The 15,403-nt window shown below is 37.3% G+C and overlaps 1 protein-coding gene across 2 annotated transcripts in view; it reads right to left on the minus strand.

Moving 5' to 3' along the window:
- Nucleotides 1–1,808: 1,808 nt before the first annotated feature.
- Nucleotides 1,809–15,403, minus strand: part of TMEM26 (transmembrane protein 26) — a 69,045-nt gene continuing 55,450 nt past the window's right edge. Inside the window, exons 5-6 of one of the 2 annotated variants that reach the window (XM_070470702.1) lie at nucleotides 8,755–8,831; nucleotides 1,809–6,038 (exon numbers count right to left, since the gene is read on the minus strand). In XM_070470702.1, the coding sequence (XP_070326803.1) occupies nucleotides 5,521–6,038; nucleotides 8,755–8,831 (595 nt within the window). In that variant the 3' untranslated portion in view covers nucleotides 1,809–5,520. Of the gene's footprint in view, nucleotides 6,044–8,754; nucleotides 8,832–15,403 lie in introns of both variants that reach the window. The other variant, XM_020899683.2, reaches the window with a different exon arrangement.

Genomic DNA, 15,403 nt, shown 5'->3' on the forward strand with positions numbered 1-15,403 from the left:
CTCGTTGCAAAGCACAGGCTTTAGGACGTGAGCTTCAGTAGCTGTGGCACGTGGGTTCAGCAGTTGCAGCTCGCAGGTTCTAGAGCGCAGACTCAAGAGTTGTGGTGCATGGGCATTGTTGCTGTATGGCCTGTGGGATCTTCTTGGACCAGGGATCCAACTTGCATCTGATGCATTGGCAGGCATATTCTTTACCACTGAGCCACCTGGGAAGCCTGATTTGCATTTTCTTAATAATATCTTCTGCTGTGAACCGTATACTTAACATCTTTTGTTCATTTTTCCAAAGGTTTTTTTTTTTTTTTTTTTTTTTGCTTTTGCTTATTTGTGAGAGCTGTTTGCTCATTAAGAAAACTAATGCTTTGTTATATTTGTTGCAAAAATATTTACCCAGTTTTTTGTTCAACCTTTAAATTCACTATGGTATTTTTATGATATAAAATGTTTAATTTTGCAAGTTGAAATATATGTATCATCTATGGTTGCTTAGTTTTATATCTTGCTTTGAAAACATCCTCACCATTACAATTGTAAAAACATAGTTCTGTTTTTTATTTTTAATGTTTAATTCTTTTATCCATCTGGAAATGTTTTAGATATAAGGATTGAGGTAGGAATCCAATTTAATATTATTCAAACCTTAAACCTCTTATAGTAGTCTATCACTATTTATGATTTATCTTTTATCAAAGTCTTTATGTATTTCAGTTTATTTCTTGACCTTGTTCTCTTTCACTTTTCTTCTTGACAGAATCAGATTATCTTGCTTATTTAATAAGTCTAATGAAAGCACACTCTCTAATTCTTTTCCCCCGTTTAGTATTTTCCAGCTATTATTTCATGCTCATTTAATCATAATATCTTTAGAATCAATTTGTGTAGTTATTAGAATTAAAATCTTGATTTATTCTGGAAATTATATTAAATTTATAGATCAATTTAGGAGAAATTGATACTTCCTAAAATATCAAGACTTCTTACCATTCCCCAATAGAATGTATCTTTCTATTTGTTAAATTATTTGTTGAGGGTCCTCAAAGTCATTTTAAAATTTTCTTCACATGAATCTGGTACATTTCTTATTCAGTTTATTCCTAGGTAGTTAATGGTTCTAGTTCATATTATAATGGAAATCTCTTCTTCAAATTTATGTTCTATGTGATGTTTGTATATAAAAAAGCTATTAATTATTGTATAATTTCAGATTTGTAATAGTTTCTTAGATTCTTTTGTGCTTTTCCTGGCTATTCAGGACACAATCATCTATAAGTAAATGATCAATTTGGCTCTTCCATTCTGATTTCTCTACCTGTCATTTCTCTTCTCTGAGTGCACTGACACCCTTCTCCATAAAAGAAGGTATTAATGATGTATTGATGATACCTTTTGCCATTTAGAAGTTTAAATCTTTACACAGGAAAATCTGTCATTCTTTTCTTTCATAGCTTCTGGGGTTTCTAACTTGCCTTGGAAGGTATTTCCCACTCCCCCAGTGCTAAAGATACATTCCGTATTTTCTTCTAATATTTTAGAGTTTTCACTTTTACACTTAGATCTTCAGTCCATCTGGAATTTATTTCTATATATTGCATGAGATAAAAAATTAACTTTATTTTTTCCAGATGGTTTGCAGAATTTCCCAACATCATTTATAAAATTGGTCAATCTTTCCTCACTAGTTTGAAATGCCACTTTCATCACATTCTAAATAAGTCAGTTTTCTTTTTAAGCCAGAGCTTAAAAACTAAATGAAATGAATTACAGTAGAGAACAGGGATAGGAAATGGAGGCAAAAAAACAAACATTGATAGAGTTCTACACAAACTATTTAATGTATACAATACAAATGCCATTCATAGCAAAATAGTATAAATATAAATAAGTCACAGCAAATATTCTTATAAAATATTCTAGTAAGAAAGATTCAGAGGATGGACACCCATGAAATATAAGTGTGCAAGAGTTATTTAAACATTGTTTATAGTTACTCCCATCATATGAATAATTTAAAGCCTCAAAACTATAAACATCCTCAAGCTGCCTAGTTTAACTTCAAATCAGATGTTACTGAGAGAGGATCAGAATGTACATTAAGTAAAAAAACAAAGCTTAAAATTAGAGAAAAAAAAAGTAATGGTCTCTTCTGTTTTTAGATTTCTAGATGGTATGGCTTTTCATTGACATATCTAAGGCTCTAGATGTATGTCAGTGTGTATGTCATACATATATGTAGAATGAAGGTGGAACAGTGGTTCTGTGCAATCCTTTCTCTCTCTTAACAGAAGAGTTAATTAAGAGTCTTGAGATCAACTGCCGAAGATAACAAGAGTCAGTGTGAACTCTGAAACCTTGGTGGAAATCCCAAAATATGTGCACTAAAATGCATGCCTTCCCTAGGCTTTGAAAGATCTATGAAATAACAAGTTAACAATTACTATTATGATACTGAATCCTGATAGTTTTTGGCCACATCCTTTTAGTCTTCAAAAGCCTGAAGTGCTCCTACCCTTCACTTTGTTAGTGGAACTACAACAGAACTAACTGATGCATTTGTGTAACAATCTTCACTTTGGAAGATTAGAAAGAATATTATTGGCCAACAAAAATTTCCATTTCCTCATGTTATCTGTTCCAGCTTAAATAAAAATTAACAGAGTAGTCAAAAGAGAAAGACAGTTCTCTAATCTTGCAGTGGCAAGTCACGTCCTCTAGGAAGTAAAGAAAGTCCAGAAGATGATCATGAGGCATGTTTCCACACAGCGTCACTGTGTTTTCTCAGAAATGAAGTGGTACGTTTTTAGGAAGGACATTCAATTGAGTTCATCAAGCAAGTAATAGCAACAACAGTAATAATAACAACAGTACCAACAACCACAAATAAGCCACTTTGTTCAGTGGTGAGGATATGGATGTTTTGTGTCTGTGAGGGGTTGGTAGAGAGGGATGGCCTGTATTGCATTATAGGAATGATATAAGTCAGTTATGTTGTACAGATAAAGCAGAAGCCGGTCCCAGAATGTCAGCCTCTGGGAAGTAACTGCTGTCCAGGGCACTTTACAGAAAATACTACAAATGTTTTAATAGTTTAGAAAACATCCATAATACTATAAAAGGATGTTTTCAAACATTACAATATTTAGCAAACTACAATAAAAACATGCAATTAACTAAGTTAAGTTTTAAGTTTTCATCAAGGGTCCTAGGCATACAATCTGGAATTAGGTTTTATTTTTCAATAAACTAAATGAATATAGATTATCTTGACTATGAAAAAAGGTCCAAGAGAGTGGCCGTTTTGGCAGTCAGGTTAACAGATGTTTCCCTTAATAGTTTTTCCTGGAAAATCTTGCAGAGCATCTGTCTCTTTTGCCACCACTACTTATTGAGACAGCTTCCCAGGTGGCGCTAGTGGTAAAGAACCTGCCTGCCAAAGCAGGAGACAGGAGGTGTGGATTCAGTCCCTGGGTCAGGAAGATCCCCTGGAAAAGGAAATGGCAACCCACTCCCGTATTCTTGCCTGTAGAATCACACGGACAGTGGAGCCTGGTGGGCTATAGTACGTAGGGTTGCACAAAGTCGGATATGACTGAAGTGACTTAGCATGCACGTACTTGCTAAGATTGTCTTGGGTGCTCTTTGCTTTCCTGGCAGTGGGGTAAAGCTAGACTTGACTTTCTTTTCCCCAGGCCTTTGGAGGATTGCTAATTACAAAATACTTAAACACTAGAAACTCATTCACTGAGCCAAGCCAAGTCTCAGATTCAAAATCATTTTAAAAATATCTGCACAACAACCATACTTCTTCATACTTGATCTATTTTTAGAGGCCCAATATTTGTTTTGCTGGAACATAAGACAGTCAACATAAAAACAGATCCTGCTAAGTGTCTTTATAAATAGAAGTTATTAGTTTGTGTTCAATTACTAAGCATTTTAAATAACATGCCCTTAAAAGTTATCAAGTTCTTTATACAAATACAATTTCCTGATGTTAACTTTTCATAAAATTATTATGGAAAATTATAAATGTACTCTATTACTTTCATGTGTAATTTTGCAATCATATTGTTAAAATTAAAAACATGAGGAAGAAAAGAAAGAAACAGAAACATTACCAAGCACCGAAGAAACTATTAACTGAAAAATATTAATTTTTCTGTATAAAAAGTTTGTCTATGCAACTATTAAACAGGTTGAACAGATATCATGTCACACAGATTTATAGATAAAATTTGTCCCAGTTGGGTGTCCTTAGGTCATATCCAATGTAAAGTCACACCCTGCCTTATCTTTAATGTCCCTTTCAAATCCTGAGCATAATAACAAGGTGGAATTATGCTTTGAACCCTAAAGGAACAGTTTTCAAGTTGTTTGCCTTATATAATTACTGCTATAAAGCCAGGTAAGTTTTCACACTGTATCTTTAAAAGCAAAAATCATTTTAAAAGGTTCTGAATCACCTCCAACTGGAACGTATGGAGGCATATGAAAGGAAAATACAGCTATTTCAGTACTGGGGAAATGCAGTCTTAATGCAGGGAAGAAAAGCGAATTTCCTGATTTCCACACTGCTGTGGCATTTTCTGACCCCCGTCACTCATCAAGGGCTGTCGGTGGTGGGGAGGGCTAATGCAAGCCTCCATCACCACCATCTTCCCAAGACCAAAGGCTGGCTCCAGCCGTGGCACTTCAGAGGCGCTCCCAGGACTGCAAGCGGACACCAGCAACTGTGGTAACATTTAAAGGGCCTGAAATACCTTTATTCACTGCTTCAGTGCTTTCTTGCATCAACCCACATAATTCGAGTTGGCAATATAGAAAATGGTAAAGTGGAGTTAAGGGAAATCCTGATGAAGACTGCAAATCGTGTTCAGAGTGGAAATTGTGACTCTGTCAGCATTACCAGTATTTCCTGCTCCACAACCAGTAGATCTGTAACCAAAATGGCTTGCTGTGAATTTTGCAGCACCCAAGCCAAAGCAATAACATTTCCATAAGAGCATATGCACCATGACAGAAGACCACAGCAGCCCAGAAAAATGATTTTCCTGGTAAAGTCCATGCAGCGATGAATAGGGCTCTTGATGCTATGGTAGCTGGGCAGAGATTTTCACTGTTTCCAGCCCACAGTGAGGTAATTTTAAAGGCACTTTCCCCTTCATTTGTTCTACATTCACTGAATGTACATTTTTTGATGTCAGAGGGACACTGCAGAAAAGATCAGATGAGATACTCTGACAATAGAGCCAAAGTTCAAAGATGCTCTATTTTCAGGTAACAGCCGCGACGGTTTGTCTGCATTAAATCTCTTGAGGGCATGTCACTCTAACCCTGTGCACAGCTTTTCAAACAGTTCAAAACAAACAAATCTCTTGGTCGTTGAACAACTCTAACATCTGATACCATCAGACAAAAGTTGTAGCGATAGCTACTAATCAAAGTTCTTTTCATTCTGTTGAAAAAAGAAAATTCCTCAGCTTTGGTTTAAGATCACTTTTTATGTTGTTCTTTTGAAAATCATTATATGCCAAGGCTAAAAAAAAAAAAAAAAAAGATTCTGTCTGAAAGATGAACCAGAAAGTCAAGCTGTCTAGCTGCACGCTGCTGTCGGAGACTAACTACGGTGTGGGGTGGGAGTCGTCGGAGGTGACCCGCAAGGCCTGTAACGGAACAGCCAAGGCCTCCATGGAACTGCCTGGCCAGGCCCCACGTGAGACCCCACTCGCAGCAGGTACATCCGGGCATCCGTGCTCTCCTTTCAGGCGTTCTGGCCGACTTCGCAAGGAAGCGCGTACGTCCAAGGCCAACACCACCAGGCGGTAGAACTGTAGCACCACCACCAGGAAATTCTTGGCAGCAAAGAACACCAGCATCTGGTTGATCACTTCGAAGTAGGTCATGAGTATGAGCCGCACAACAAGGAAGGGACCATCTTGTATGAAGATGCTGATTCCGATGTTCCACAGGTCGGCGCTGTATTGGCAGAAGAATCGGCTGGAGAACCCCCTCGTTGTCATGGACACGGGGCACACGACATTCTGTACTGAAAACACACGACAGGCCAATTAACGCAGGTCTCTGAAATGCATGAGAGAATGGAGTGCGTAAAGGGCCATCAAACACTGGGGCTACGCTAGTTCACGATTGGGAGTGAGCTTGTAGTTTCATTCTGCTGGGCAGGGGCATAGAAACAGCTGAAACCACCCTGCCATTGGACATCCTTCATCATTTTATATTCAAACTGGATCATCTGGTTTAAGTCCAATCAAACACATGAAAGTAAACCAGCCTCTAATTTCTATGCATGTAAAAAAAAATTCAGCTCACCTTCAAGTCCTCACACTGGGGAAGCACCATTAACTAGCTAGATAGGAAAGAACAGAAGACAGCGCCCTCTCTGAAGTCTGCAGCATAGGGAGGCAGCAGGGTGGCAGGGTGCTCTGGGCCTCGGGGCAGGGAGTCTGGCTGCCTCTTCTGGCTTCCTTACTTTCTAACAGCAAGATGCTGGCCAAGTTACTTAGGCTGCCTGGGCCTCAGTTTCCTCCTTTGAAAACTGCAGAACAGTAATACCTTTGAGGAGAGGGGCCCCTATTCCCTGACTCTTTTTGTTTCCATGAGACTAACACCCTGGCAACTCTCCTTTCTCCCTGTCTGTCTTTCCCTTAAGATAATGTATGACTTACCTGGCTGCTAAATTTGGGAGATGAACCAGAGTATACATGGCCAAGATCCTTCTGCATCCTTTCTTTAGTACCTACCTATTTACTGGCTGACTCACTCAGGCCTCTATGTAAATTGTGTTGTGAAAATTCAAGTGCTTCTTCAAATTCAAACTTAAGTCATGTTAAACATATTTCTCTAATGGTGGTGGGTAAAAAGCCCAAATAACTGCCATTGTTATTTTATTTTGTCTAATTCCTTATGGTTTTGTTTCACAGTTTACAAGAAAGACTGGATATAATTACTGATTTTCCAGTTGAACAAAAGGAGGTCCAATCAACAACGCAACCTTTTTTGTTTTAATTTTTTTAATGTAAATTTAATTCAGGGTCAAGGGCAGAAAATAATCCTTTTATAATAATACAGCCTTTCACGTGGAGTTTTCAAACAAAGAATGCCTTCGTCTATTGGAGCCTGCAAATATTATGAAGCTGCTTTGATATGGGTGCACATAATGTACTGTTTGTTGGAAAATACAATAGTGATTTCGTCAGAAGTAACATTTGGTCTTTGTTTTTCAAACAGCTGCATAACATTATCACCCATGAAAGTTTACAAAATTTCTTTCTTAAATAAAAATTTTCTAAGTGAGGCTGTAAACCGCAAGATATGGGAGGGTGAGGACGAGCAGAGGGAATGACAAAAGAAAAACCAAGATAAGATCAATAATAGCCTTTCCTAAGATGTTAGGGTCAGGAAGTGTCTCCCAGAGGATCTCCTAAGAGTATCATTCAACATCTAAACTGATGGTGCCTAATATTCTGGCAGAGGACACCAGCTGATCAATGGGTATAGAGCACGTGTGTGTGTGTGTGTGTGTGTGTGTGTGTGTGTGTGTGTATTTATTTGCATACATTTGTTTGCAGTTATTAACTCGTAATTAGATTCTGAGCATTTCCAGAAAGCCACAGCCATGCTTCCCATCTATTCTGTTGACAGTTTTGTTTTGCAAAAGTGGATGCTAAGGTCTAAAATAACTCTGAAACCTCTGTGCCTATAGGAGTGGACCGAAAAAGGATGCAGAAAAATTAAATATCCTTGTACAAAGATTCATTCTACCCCTGAGGTCATCAGGTAGGGTACCATAAGAGAGGAATCAGACTTGAGGAAAATATAACTATTCAATCCAAGAACTTATTCAGAGTGAAGTGGCATCCAGGAGAATTGCCACATGAAAATTCTAGGGCTCCTAGAATTTATAGGCTCACTCCAGGTCAATGCAGTCCAATAAAACCATCTGTATTAATAAAAAAACACACATTCTATATCTGTGCTGACAAAACAGCCATGTATGACCACTGAACAGGTTAATGCGACTGAGGAACTGAACTTTTAATTTGATTTAACTTTAATAACTTTAAATAGCCACATGTGACTAGTGGGTACTGTACTGGATAACGTAGCACTAGATCATCAGTATGAAATGCCTGAGAAACAGTTTGCTTCTGGCAAAGTCTTAGGGGGGTTATGTCTTTATTAAAATAAGTCCAGTGGGTGTGTAAGACCCATTATTGAGGAAAAAATCCAGTTTTCCATGTGGTCCTGAAACTGCTCTTATTCCTTTTGAAGTTCTAATACAAACGTCTGACAAAAGAATGAAAATGATCCCTTAAAAATATCATATGCCAGTAACTATGCTAATAAGCACAATCGTTACAAACTACATCTTATTTTTGTCACAACAAGAACACTCAACCCTCACTACAACAATCATCAACCCTATTTCATGGATGAAAAATGGACGCTCCTAACTAATTTGCAGAAGTGATGGAACAACTGTATGAAATGGACATAAGGCTGTGCTCTTATCTTCTCAACTATCTCAGGTTCACCAGGGACCCGGAGGGAACGTTCTGGCAGCCCTCCCGAGTTTCAACCCACTTTTCTTCTAAACTGAGCTGGGACTAACACTGAGATATCAAAGTGATAAAAAAAAAAAATAATAGTCCTCTCAAATGACTCCTTAGCTTCACTACAGTTTCATAATCAAGAGCTGTTATTTTCTGTTTCTCTGAACAAACATCAGATACTTACCTGCCAGGTCAAGTGGAAATTGTAGCATGCTCCAGGTCCATATAACAAGGATGGAATAGACCAGGGCAGGACTATTCCTGGAATGTAGACAAGATTTTAAATTGGCAATGAAAAATATGATCACATGCAGAAAACTATTTCCTCTTTTTTCTGCTAGGTTATCACCAAGATATTTGTGAAAAATCCATGCATGATTAAAATGAAATAATGAAAAAGAAGTTTTAAAAAATATGAAACTTAAAACCCCACTTCCACATGTGCCAACATCTATGTGAATCATGGCAAAACCTCTTGGTCCCATATTGCTGTATTTTGTTTTACAGAATCACAGAAGCATTACAGGACAAAAGTTAGATATTAACCTGAAAGTTCAGTGGGCTTATTTCAAGAAATTTCAAGGAGAGAAAGTGAAAATTGTCCCAGGTTCCCAAAACTCTAACTTAAAAATCCCTCTCAAAAGGGCTGGATAAGGCTCAACAGTTAAGAGCTTAGCACGTAAAAGAAACTCCATCCTCAGCTGGAGAAAAAGTGGGAAGATAAATCCAATAATCAAAGATTTACAGTGGACACTAGGATGTAAATCATTTCATTCACAACTGAACATGTTTCAGTTGTGAATCAAGGAATATGATTGTTTCATTCACTGTTGGATTCCCAGTGCCTACAACAGTGCCTGGGAAATAACAGTCACTCAGCAAATATTCATGGAAGGAATTGTTGCATGTACAAAAGGATCCATACCTGGAAAATGTACAGATGTCATAGACCTAGGAGGATGGTCTCAAAGACTAAAGTCAGAAAGAATAGAGGTTACAAAAACATAAAGGATATGAGAGAAGAATCAAAGTCACTCTTTTACAGCAAAAACCCAAAGGAAGTTATCAATTTGAGGTTAGTGGTGTAATAATAGATTTTGTTGCCAACTTCTCTGTCAAGAGGGATTTCCAGAATGGAGAGGGATAGAAAAACATCAGGGAAGAGTAATTGAAACCAAACTCAATGAGGTGATTGTAAGGGATGTTTTTAAATGCTTCAAGTATTGAAGTCCTGAAAAATTAGATTTCAAAACTCTGAGAGAATTTGTAAATGAGATTTCTAAGCCATCATTATCTGTCCTGGCAGTTAATGGTGCAGACAAGGTTGGTGACAAAAAAATGAGGTCTTAACTTTCAAAATGAAGCAAAAGTATATCTTGAACTATAAAGGCACATTTACTATTCATCCCTGGTTAGATTATAAAACTGGTTATTTGAAAGACTTCTGAGAGCCTGTATTGAAGAGAACAGTAATTACTAGGAATCACCACAGCTTTCCTGAGAACAAAAGCACTCATCTAAGATTATTTCTCTCTCTCTCTCTCTCTCTCTCTCTCTCTCTCCTTTTCTTTAAAAACTGAGTTAGGATTACTAAGCAGGTAATGATATATAAATTAATAATAGACATTTGGATTTAAACAAGGCTCATGAAAAAGCCTCCCATGGTGTTCTTATTAGCAAGATGAAGAAATGTTCTGGGTGTGAGTAGAGTCAGGTGGATTCCTAACTGCGTAAATGACTCCCCAAAGGAAGCTCTCTACCTGGTCGCTGCCGGCTCTGCTTTTGATTCTGTTGCACTTCACATTTCATCCCTGACTTGGTTGCTGATGCTGATGGAAGGCTTCTCCTATGCACATATGACATTGGAGGTTGGATTGAAAACCAATACCCCAGAAGACACAACCAGGATCCCCAGAGATCTTGACAGGATGCAACTGGATGACCTTCAATAGGATAGAAGAGGTGGCACTTCATAGCAGCCATTCAAAAGGCTCAAGGATTTTCCCTTCCTATTATCTAGTTATGAGTCCACAGTGTGACATAATTTTTTATTTTCCAAAATCAAATGCAATCGTAGATCACTTCCCAAGAAGTATAAGTCAAGAATTTTAAATGAAAATGCCTGGGGAATATGGTCTATAATTTTCCCTTTGCAGTGTCAATGTCTATATTTAGCAGACCTTCAATAAGTGCCTGGATTTTTAAATAATCTTACCTGCAGTTTCTGAGCTCATACTATGTGCCAGGGAGTTTTCTAAGTATTTAACTCTGCAGTCACACTTAATCCTCATACCAGCTCAGCAAATGGGTACACTTATGATCCCTATTTGGCCAGTGATTTCAGCATCCACTCTTTTAACCTTTACGTGATAGTATTTCCATGAAGAAAATGGAAAGTTTTAGCCCTGCTCTGTTCTGTAGTGTTCAGAGTATATCTGAAATATTATGTGCTGCCTTCATGTTTTAGGAGGAACATTTAAAATGTCTTTGACCCAAAGGAGAGAGTCTAGGATGGTGAGAGAGCTCAGAGCCATGTTAGACATGGCATAGTTCATGAAACTAAAAACCAGAGACGATTCCTTAAAAACTGAAAGGGTTATCATCTGGAAAATGAATTAAACTTATTTCTTGTGACTTCAGAGAACCAATTCAGGTTCAAAGGATTTTAGCTGCACCTATAAGAATCCAAATTTCATCACAATAGAGGAAAGTACTTTCTTATAACATTAACTCAAAATAGAATGAGTTGCCCCTGGGGTTAGTATATTCTCTATTAGTGAAAATGTTCAAAGAAAGTCTGGACAAAAACTTATTGAGAACATTTTGGAGAGGATTTTGCAAGAGATGTAAAATAGATTTCTCCATAGATGGTCACTTTTGAAGTTTCTTCTCATCTCAGACTTCAATAATTCTACCAAAAACCTCATGTGCATTTTGTCTGCAAGGCAGCAGAAAGAAATGGTAAGGCATGAACTCTGGTGCTGGGTTGCCAGAATTCAAATATCAGCTCTAACCCTCACGAGAAAGACAGGACGTGGGCCTCCAATCCCAGACTAATCATTTACCAGCCACATGAATATGGACAAATAATTTAACACCTATGTGCCTTAGTTTGGTGGTTTAGTTGCTAAGTCAAGTTGTGTCTGACTATTTGCAACCCCATAGACTGTAACCTGCCAGGCTAATCTGTCCTTGGGATTCTCCAGGCTGAAATACTGGAGTGGGTTGCCATTTCCTTCTCCAAGGGATCTCCTGCTTTAGTTCACCACTTTCAATGACAATAATAATAGCTACTGGATTTTATTTGATAGTTGTGTTACATGTTGTTTGAATATGTTAAACATATAAAAAAATCTCTCAGAACAGAACATGATACAGACTAAGCATGGTTGAGTGCTACAAGTTATATATATATATATATATATATATATATATATACATATATATATATGTATATATATATTACTAGGTAACCTTGAGACTGTCACAACTTCTCTTGACTGCCACTGCTAAGCTTATAAAATCCTGATATTGATAGTCTCTATTTAATGGTGTTATTGTAAAGACTAAATAACTTATCACAACCAAAACCCTTAAAGCAGTGCTTGGAACACAGCAAGAGATAGATATTATCCACCACCCTTGGAAGGAAAGTTATGACCAACCTAGACAGCATATTAAAAAGCAGAGACATTACTTTGCCAACAAAGGTCCGTCTGGTCAAGGCTATGGTTTTTCCAGTGGTCATGTATGGATGTGAAAGTTGGACTGTGAAGAAAGCTGAGCGCCGAAAAATTGATGCTTTTGAACTGTGGTGGTGGAGAAGACTCTTGAGAGTCCCTAGGACTGCAAGGAGATCCAACCCACTCCATCCTGAAGGGGATCAGTCCTGGGTGTTCATTGGAAGGACTGATGCTGAAGCTGAAACTCCAGTACTTTGGCCACTGCATGTGAAGAGTTGACTCATTGGAAAAGACCCTGATGCTGGGAGGGATTGGGGGCAGGAGAAGGGGATGACAGAGGATGAGATGGCTGGATGGCATCACTGATTCGATGGACATGAGTTGGACATGAGTCCAACTCCGGGAGTTGGTGATGGACAGGGAGGCCTGGCGTGCTGCAATTCATGGGGTTGCAAAGAGTTGGACACGACTGAGTGACTGAACTGAACTGAACTGAACTATTAGTAGTAGTAATAGTATTTTTATTATGGGAACATACTTCTTAAACACTTTGTGTTTTAATTTCATTATTATACAAAATAGGGATAAATAATAACCTGACTTTGACCCTAAATAAGATTCTAACCCTATGATACTGAATATACATCTTTTGCAAGTATTCTCTGAGCACATGCAATATGGGAGAATGTGGGTATTGACAAATGTATTAGTAAAGCTTTCAAACATAAATATTGAAAAGATGATCAGAAAATCTTTGGAGCAAATTTGCATTATGAATTCAGGCAGTAAAATTTACTCAGGAAGGTTAAACACTTAAATATAATTACATCACTAAGCTTAAATGGCAAACACTCCGAATTTATGAAGGAATTTTGGAATGAATTTATCCAACATTGTCTCTATTGTGTAATTGTCTCCCCCACTTGTCTTGCCCCATTTTCTCATGTGTAATCTATCTTCATAAATGTCAGCTGAGAAGCATGTAAGCAGACAATGGACTCTATTCATAGAGAGACAAAAGATCTTTTGAAGTATAATTATAGATGTGAGTATTACTTCTCTACTTGGAAAACTTAGGAAGATAAAAGACTGACATTTGGTAGATCAGTGAACCAAAACTATTGAGTGAAAAACTAAAAACAACATCATACACTGCTAGCTTTTTTAATTTTTAAGTTTATTGATTTACAATGTTGTGTTCATTTCTGCTGGACAGAAAAATGACTCAGTTATATATATATATATATATATATATATATATATATGTTCTTTTCATATTCCTTTCCATATGGTTTATCCAGGACATTGAATGTAGTTCCCCATGCTATACAGTAGGACCAGTTGTCTCTCCATTCTATATGCAATAGTTTGCATCTACTGACCCCAGACTCCAATTTCCATCACTTCTCCACCCCACTTCTTGGCAATGATGTTTGTTCTCTATGTTTGTGAGTCTGTTTCTGCTTTGTAGGTAGGTTCATTTGTGTCATACTTTAGATTCCACATATAAGTGGTGTCATATGATACGTTTTTTCTGACTTACTTCATTTAGTATGATAATCTCTAGTTGCATCCATGGCAACTAGATATGATAATCTCTAGTTGCTGAAAATGGCATTATTTCATTCATCTTTAATGACTGAGTAATATCCATTGTATACATGTACCATATCTTTTTTATTCATTCAACTGTCAATAGATATTTTGGTCATTTCCCTGTCTTGGCTATTGTAAATAATGCTGCTATGAATGTAGGAGTGCATTGTATCTTTTTGAATTATAATTTTGTCTGGATGTATGCCCAGGAGTGAGATTGCTGGATCATGTTGTGCTGTGCTGTGCTTAGTTACTCAGTCATGTCTGATTCTTTGTGATCCCATGGACTGTTGCCACAAGGCTCCTCTGTCCATGGAGATTCTCCAGGAAGGAATACTGGAGTGGGCTGCCTTCCTCCAGGTTGCTGGATCATAGGGCAATCCTATTTTTAATTTTCTGAGGATCCTCCATACTGTTTTCCATAGTGGCTGTACCAATTTACATTCCCACCACAGTGTAGGAGGGTTTCCTTTTCTCCATACCCTCTCCAGCATTTGTTATTTTAGACTTTTTAATGATGGCCATTCTGACCACTGAGAGATGATACTTCTTTGTAGTTTTGATTTGCATTCTCCAATAATTAGTGATGCTGAGCATCTTTTCATGTGCCTATTGGCCATCTGTATGTCTTCTTTGGAGAAATGTTTATTTAGGTCTTCTGCTCATTTTTTTTTTTATGTTGTTGAGTTGTGTGAGCCGTTTGTATACTTTGGAAATTAAACCCGATTGGTCACACTGTTTGCAGATCTTTTCTCCCATTCCATAGGTTGTCATTTCATTTTGTTTATGGCTTCCTTTGCTATAAAAAAGCTTGTAAGCTTGATTAGCTCCCATTTGCTTATTTTTGTCTTTATTTCTATAACCTTGGGAGATTGACCTAAGAAAACATTGATATGATTTATGTTGCAGAGCATTTTGCCTATGTTCTCTTCTAGGAGTTTTATTGTGTCTTGTCTTATAGTTGTCTTTATGGCATTTTGAGTTCATTTTTTATGCACGTGTAAGGGTGTGTTTTCATAAATTGCCAATTTGCTTAACTATGTCTTTTTGGAAGTGTAAATTCTTCCGTAAATAACAGATAATCAGTGGATAGACTTGCTCTAGTTTTTTAGAAAGCATCCAACAAGCTCTTCAGAGGAGGGGAAAAATTAAGGAGAGAGAGAGAGAAGGAATGAAAGGAAATGAAGTATTAATCTAACCTGGAAGAAATGTTTCACCAAGCAAAAAGAGCTAAATTAAAAGAACACACAGTGTGAACATAGAAAAACTCTCCTTTGTTTGATCAAATATTCATAGTGAAGTTGCAATAAGGCTATAGGAACATTTTACCAAATGTGTTTTTTCTTTTCAACAAATGATCTATGTTCAAAAAATTACTGCACAGAGTGATCTCCAAAGGTGTAAATAACCACTTAACTGGTGCTGGCAAGTATATGGAAATTCAGACTTGTTAAAATGTTGGAGGGTGATTCTAGCAGAATGAAATGGTCAGCAAACCCTATCCCCAGCAAACATACATAACAATGGAAAAATTATCAAAAACAACAACTTCAG

This window comes from Odocoileus virginianus, chromosome 7, assembly GCF_023699985.2.
Source record: "Odocoileus virginianus isolate 20LAN1187 ecotype Illinois chromosome 7, Ovbor_1.2, whole genome shotgun sequence".
In the NCBI taxonomy this organism is placed as follows: Eukaryota; Metazoa; Chordata; class Mammalia; order Artiodactyla; family Cervidae; genus Odocoileus; species Odocoileus virginianus.